At 47.1% G+C, this 7,670-nt stretch overlaps 1 protein-coding gene across 1 annotated transcript in view; it reads left to right on the top strand.

Moving 5' to 3' along the window:
- Positions 1-6,084, top strand: part of irak1 (interleukin-1 receptor-associated kinase 1) — a 12,265-nt gene extending 6,181 nt beyond the window's left edge. Inside the window, exons 4-10 of the mRNA XM_042491313.1 lie at positions 98-357; positions 478-546; positions 2,326-2,413; positions 2,517-2,611; positions 3,587-4,136; positions 5,021-5,119; positions 5,512-6,084. Coding sequence (XP_042347247.1) covers positions 98-357; positions 478-546; positions 2,326-2,413; positions 2,517-2,611; positions 3,587-4,136; positions 5,021-5,119; positions 5,512-5,579 — 1,229 coding nt within the window. The 3' untranslated portion in view covers positions 5,580-6,084. The remainder of the gene's footprint in view (positions 1-97; positions 358-477; positions 547-2,325; positions 2,414-2,516; positions 2,612-3,586; positions 4,137-5,020; positions 5,120-5,511) is intronic.
- The last annotated feature ends 1,586 nt before the right edge of the window (positions 6,085-7,670 follow it).

Here is a 7,670-nt window from a genome sequence, read left to right as displayed (position 1 = left end):
TGTCCCTCTGTGTCTCTCTGTGTCCCTCTGTGTCTCTCTGTGTCCCTCTTTGTCTCTCTGTGTCCCTCTGTGTCTCTCTGTGTCCCTCTTTGTCTCTCTTTGGCCCTCCATGTCTCTCCCTGTGTCCCTCTTTGTCTCTGCAGCTCAAACATCCTGTTGGACTGTCACCTAGTGGCGAAGCTGGCAGACTTCGGTCTGGCTCGGTTTGCGTGTCGGGCCCCGTCGGGGCGCTCGGCGGCTCAGACGGTGTCCGTCGGGAAAACGGCGACGGTCAGAGGAACGCTGGCGTACCTGCCAGACGAGTACGTGAGGAATGGAGAGCTGGGGACCGCCGTGGACGTGTTCAGCTTCGGAGTGGTGAGACACAGCAGGGGCTGATGGGAAATGTTGTGTGTGAAAATCAGCTGAGTGACACCTCTGATATCGTCACATGATGTGACATCATCACATGTTTTAGGCGTGTGCTGTGTGTCTCAGGTCCTGCTGGAGGTCCTGACAGGGCGGCGAGCTCTGGAGAAAGACAGGAAGTCAGGAGACAGATACCTGGTCAGGGCACACGCACGCACACAGACACACGCACGCACACATACACATGCACGCACGCAGACACACGCACGCATACATACACACGCAGACACATGCACACACGCACACAGACACATGCACGCACACAGACACATGCACGCACACAGACACACGCACGCACACAGAACACACATGCACGCACGCACACACGCACGCACACAGACACATGTACGCACACGCACGCACACAGACACATGCACAAACATGCACGCACGCACACAGACACGCACGCATACACACAGGCACACAGACACACGCACACAGACACACACAGACACACGCACGCACACAGACACACGCACACAGACACACACAGACACACACAGACACACACAGACACACGCACGCACACAGACACGCACGCATACACACAGGCACACAGACACACGCACGCACACAGACACGCACACAGACACACACAGACACACGCACGCACACAGACACGCACACAGACACACGCAGACACGCACACAGACACACGCACACACATACAGGCACACAGACACACGCACGCACACAGACACATGCACGCACGCAGATGCACACACACACACGCACGCACACAGACACATGCAGACACGCACGCACACAGACACATGCAGACACGCACGCACACAGACACATGCAGACACGCACGCACACAGACACATGCAGACACGCACGCACACAGACACACACACGCACATAGACGCACGCACGCAGATGCACACACACGCACGCAGACACACGCACACACACAGACACACACGCACACAGACACACGCACGCACACAGACACACACGCACACATAGACACACGCACACACACAGCACACACACAGACACATGCACACACACAGACGCACGCACGCACACAGACACACACACGCACATAGACGCACGCACGCAGATGCACACAGACACACGCACGCACACAGACACACGCACACACACAGACACACGCACGCACACAGACACACACACGCACATAGACACACGCACACACGCGGATGCACACACACAGACACATGCGCATGCACAGACACATGCACACACATGCACACAGACACATGCAGACACATGCACACACACACATGCACACAGACACATGCACACAGACACATGCGACACATGCACACAGAGACATGCACACACACATGCAGACACATGCACATGACACATGCACACAGACACATGCAGACACATGCACACAGACACATGCACACAGACACATGCAGACACATGCACACAGACACATGCACACAGACACATGCACACAGACACATGCAGACACATGCACACAGAGACATGCACACAGACACATCAGACACATGCACACAGACACATGCACACAGACACATGCAGACACATGCACACAGAGACATGCACACAGACACATGCAGACACATGCACACAGACACATGCACACAGACACATGCAGACACATGCACACAGACACATGCACACAGACACATGCAGACACATGCACACAGACACATGCACACAAACACACGCAGAAATGTTGAAATGTAGCTGTGGAGTTTGGTTGAGTGATGTTCTTCTGACCCGGTATCTGGTCCTGGTCCTGATCCTGATCCTGATCCTGGTCCTGGTCCTGGTCCTGGTCCTGGTCCTGGTCCTGGTCCTGGTCCTGGTCTTGGTCCTGGTCCTGGTCCTGATCCTGATCCTGATCCTGATCCTGATCCTGATTCTGGTCATGGTCCTGGTCCTGGTCCTGGTTTTGTGGTCCTGGTGGAGCAGAAGGACTTGGTGGAGGAGGTGGAGGACGGTCCAGGGGGGTCGTGTGCAGCAGTCTGGAGGAAACATGTGGACCAGCGGCTGATCTCAGGTCAGTGTGTTTGTTTGTGTGTGTGTATGTTGTGTGTTTGTGTGTTTGTGTCACATGGTGTTTCCTGTTTCCTGCGGCTGCTGTACTGTGGCGGTGTCTTCAGGGGGCGCTGTGGAGCCGGCGGGCTGTTTGGAGGCGGTTGCTCTGGCGTGCAGGTGTCTGGACAGGAAGAGGAAGAAGAGACCGTCCATGACGGAGGTCAGTAAGCGGGCGGCCGAGGGCTTTTAAAAACTCCTAAAGTGTCTTCAGCTCCGATTGGGTCCTAAATGTTTCACGTCCAGATGAGACATTTTTTTGTCGTCATAAATTTTGGCAATCTATTTTTCTAAAGAGATTTCTGGCAAACTATTTTTTTCAATAAAAATGTTTTTCTTTTTTTCAAAACATGTTTTGCATGTGCTTTTTTATTTTTGGCAAATCCTTTTTTGATTTCATCTTTGGCAATGTTATTTTTTTCTTGAAAAAGTACTTTGAGAATTTTCTTTTCTTTTTTCAAAAGTTTTTGGGTGGTTTTTAAAGAGGACATCCTTCTGTAAAACATTTAGTGTTTCTCTCTCTTTTTTCTTGAAATGCTTGGTTTGCAAGGCATGTTTTATGTATTAAACACCAAAACTGACAACATATGATGCTTTTTTCCTTATCATTTTTTGGCCTTATTTTCCCTTCGACATTTTATTATTATCATTATTCTTAAAAAAAAGTTTTGGTGATTTTTTTTTTCCCTTAACACTTAAGCTTTTTTTTCTTCAGAATGTTTGGCAGTTTTTTTGTTAAAAAATGGCGATTTTTAAGGAAAACATTTTTTTTTCCTTTAAAATTGTTCATATTTTTGTCAATTTCTTTTCTTGAAGTGTTTTTGTTTTTTTTTGTGATCACCATTTATCAGCTGGAAACTCTAAAAAAAATAAATTATGGTTGGATTTTCAAACAATCTAGTTTGTGGACATTTACAGTCGCTTTTCTTCTCTGAGTAAACTGTTAGCAGCGGCTGTTTAAATTTCCCGTGTTGGTGCAGCAGGAGGCGTCGTTCGATGAGGAGGTGAAGCTGCTGACGTCTCCTGCGGCTGCAGCAGCTCATTATTTATTTGAAAGCCGCAGTTGAAGTGCTGTTGGTGTTCCTCAGGGCTCCTGCTGGGATCCTCCGCTGTTCCTCACATCATGTTCTCCTCGCAGGTGTTTGACAAACTTCAGGACATCCACATCATCGTGAGGAGGACCTCCTCCTCCTCCTCACCCCTCCATCATCTTCAGCCCCCCTCCCTGTCCCTCCCCCGCCCCCCCCCACCTTTGGACTCCACTGTAGGAGCTCTTTCTGACCAGCTGTCCAAACTGGGACCACTGGAGGACACCTACCAGCCCTCCCCGTCCTCCCAGCTCTCCTCATTGTGCTCCTTCACCCCTCCTCATCCGCTGCACTCCTGCGCCTCCCTCCCCTCCTCCTCCTCCTCCTCGTTGGCTGGTCCGTGTGAAACAGATGAGAGTCGAGGCTTCTCCCAGTACGACCTGCGCTCCCAGTGCAGGTTTAATGGGACCAGCTCCAGGTGTCTGTCTCCGTCCAGCAGAGACCACAGTGCAGCTGTCCCCCCAGAGTGCCAGCTCAGCCAGCCCTCTGTCCCCACTGAGGACCAGTACAGCTTCTCTCTGCAGCCCAGCACTCCCAGTGAGCTGACAGGGGGCCCCTCTCCTGGGGGGTCCCTGCAGGCGGCGTCTCCGGGGCCCTCAGGTACGTCAGCAGCTCATTAACCCTTTAACAGACACCGGAGCCACACGGCTGACAAACTTTTTTTGATCCGATTACTGCAGTGAAAGAGCCAAGTTTATGAGTTTGTTGGCTGAGCGGAGCATTGACGAGTTTGTCCACCGAGAGACAACGTTTAAAAAGAGAGACAGTGTTTCAAAAGAGACAGCGTTTAAAAGAGAGACGCCATTGAAAAAGAGACACAGCGGTTAAAAGAGACACGGCGTTTAAAAAGAGACACGGCGTTTAAAAAGAGACACAGCGTTTAAAAGAAAGACGGCGTTTTAAAAAGAGACATGGTGCTTAAAAAGACATCGATGTCCTAAAGCTGAAAAAAAAACGGAAGCTAATCGTGGGAAAGTTTCTCTTCTCTGGACTTCAGTCTCGCTCAGTCGGTTTCCATGGTGATAGAAAAAGCTGAGTTATTGTGTCAGTGTAACTAAATCTTGGACTCCTGTAAACATGTTCGTCCCTCACATCTAACACGCCCAGATCATGTGACAGGAAGTGGATTTCCTCCATCGTGTAAACACCTGAGTCTGACTTTAAGTGGACCCAGCGTTCTGAGCGTGCTCCTCGGTGCCGGCCTCCCTCAGTGGTCAGAGATAGGGACTGTTTGTTATTTATGGGGGGGGGGGGCTGCAGAACGGGTCAGACATTAAACAATGTCAGCACTGAGGAGGGACTTCAGATTTTTGCTCAGCTGACAGTCATATTTCATATTTATTCAAAATAAAATACTCTTTTGTTTTGGAAACAAAGTAATCTGATTACTCTGAATTTAATCTTTAAATAACAGACTAAAGAAAGTACTTGTTAAGATGTAGATCAGTGATGGAGTGAGTAACTGGTGTCCTGTGTGTCCTCAGTCCACATGAATCCCAGTAAGCTGCGATTCCTGCAGAAGAAACGTCTGTACGAGGACGGACAGATTCAAACCCCCGAGCTGCTGTCGTCCGACGACCTCTGTACGTTCAGCCCCTTTAATCTCTCTGACGTTTCCTTCAGTCCTCGTAATGTTTTTCATCTCATCATCATCTGCTCTTTCTTTGTCCTCAAATATCTTTTTTTAAAAAAAAAAAATTTGTATGAAAAATAATAAAATCTACCAAAAATTATAAAGATAATAAATTGCCAAAAATTTCAAAGAAAAAAGATTCCAAAATTGTGTAAAGAAATGACAAAAAAATGATGAGTGTCTCGTTTGATCTTGTTTGATCTCATTAAATCTCGTGTCTCGTTTGATCTCGTATCTCGTTTGATCTCGTATCTCGTTTGATTCTCGTATCTCGTTTGATCTCGGATCTTGTTTGATCTCGTTCTCCTCGTGTCTCATCTCATGTTTCCTGTGTGACATCAGACGGCGGGAGGAGTTCTGTCAGAGGACCCGAGGAGAGCGACGAGCTCGATTATCTTCATCATTACTGACACAAACTGATCCAAAGTCAGACTTCATCTTCCGGCATGTCTCATGGACTGCTGGACTCTGTCCTGGACCTCCCACAGAGAGACATCGAGTCTCCACGTCACCCTTCACTTATTCAGTTTCTACAAATCAATAATCTCACAAAGCCAAAGCCGCACATGATGGTACGACTTCACCACCACCACCACCATCATCATCATCATCACTATCACTGCAGTTACATCATGTGATCTGAGACGTGATGTGAGACATGATGGACTGAACACGTGTGTTTACAGAAACTTTTCTTTCTCATAAAACGCTGAAGTACAAACACACAGTATTTGTGACTGATTTATTTTAATGCTCTCTAATGTAATTATTTTACATTTTTATATATTTTTTAGATTTTACACCATCTGACAACAACACACACACACACACACACGTATATATACATCATGTTAAAATGATGGAGCTGATGTTTCACTGCTGGTGGGTGTGACTAAACTGAGATGTTTTTTCCTAGTTTTGGTTTGCCTGGATTCTTTTTGTAGTAATTCATTTATAACCTCAGTCCCTCGATGCACAATCAGTCTATATACATCTTTTTTTTTTCAGGACAACCTGGACTATCAGAATATTTGGGCTGCAGTGATGCTACCTGAATGTACAAATAGTTAAGAGACCATAAAGACAAAAGAAAAAGGAAAACAGAAATTGAATTTTACAGATCTTGAGTGATAAATCACCCAAAAGTATTATGTAAAAGCTTTTTTGCTGTAGAAAACCTTTCTCCTAAGCGTTGGGAATCAGAAAGTGGAAAAAAACATTATAACTATTGTAGTTAAAAAAATGGACACAGTTTTCCAAAAAAAGTCCCATGTTTTTTGTTTTACAGTTGTTTGTGTGTCCCATTATCATTATTGTGCAGAGCAGCTCCTCTCTGTGCTGCTGTAGAGGGCCACATCACAGTCCTGACGCTTCAGAAAGGGCCCTGATCCTCCTGCCTGCTCTGCCTGCAGTCAACACAGGGTTAACATCCATATGAGGCCCTGCTGCCTGTGACTCTGCCTCCTGATTTACCCTTCTCTCATCACTATTACTATTATTATTATAATTGTAGGGGCTACCAGAGTTTATTCTAATGCACTGGGTGCAGTTTGCTCCAGATGATGACGTACTGACATACATAAGCGGTGACAAAGCGTTGGATCGTCTTCCAGTTGGTGGACGAGACCAAAACAAACCTCTGATTGGTCGAAATGCTATCTAATATGGCGTTCAGCATCAATGCTAATGTACGTTCATCATCAAAATATGATTAAAATATGGACGGAGTCTATCATTATGGATTTATTGAACAAGGTCCCCTAAAAACACCCGAATTCTCAGACTGGATTCTGAGGCTTCTGAAAGAACTACGATGCATCAGAGACATCCGTCTGCACGGCAAAGCCGACAGCTTTCACAGGGAAAAAAAGTTAGGCGATCCAACAAACGGTCTCAAAGTTATTTACACTTTTGCAAATGATACCGATTATGGTCATCAGCGACCATGCCGGCCTCAGAGGGTTAATAGAAAAGGTGCCGTGCACCATCGCAGGCCAGGCGAGGCCACTTCCTGTCTGTGAACGTGTAAACAAACTGGGTCAGTCCCATCACAACCAGTGAGCTCCAGGTTCCTCATTGCTGCTCTGAGGCAGCCAGCTGGGTTACCATGGAAACACCATCACTGTGATGTCATGGAGCTGAGCAACCAGCAGGGGGAGACAAACGCCAGTCTAGATCAATATACAACTATATTGACATTGATCCAACAGACTGCCACTCTACATTAATATATATCTACACTATATTACCAAAAGTATTCGCTCACCTGCCTTTACTCATACTATGAACTGAAGTGCCATCCCATTCCTAACCCATAGAGTTCAATATGATGTCGGTCCACCTTTTGCAGCTATTACAGCTTCAACTCTTCTGGGAAGACTGTCCACAAGGTTGAGGAGAGTGTTTATAGGAATTTTTGACCATTCTTCCAAAAGCGCATTGGTGAGGTCACACACTGATGTTGGTCGAGAAGGCCTGGCTCTCAGTCTCCGCTCTAATTC

This window comes from Plectropomus leopardus, chromosome 8 (assembly GCF_008729295.1).
Source record: "Plectropomus leopardus isolate mb chromosome 8, YSFRI_Pleo_2.0, whole genome shotgun sequence".
Classification (NCBI taxonomy): Eukaryota; Metazoa; Chordata; class Actinopteri; order Perciformes; family Serranidae; genus Plectropomus; species Plectropomus leopardus.
Note: the sequence above shows the minus strand (reverse complement) of the source record. Positions and strands in the feature narration are given on the sequence as shown.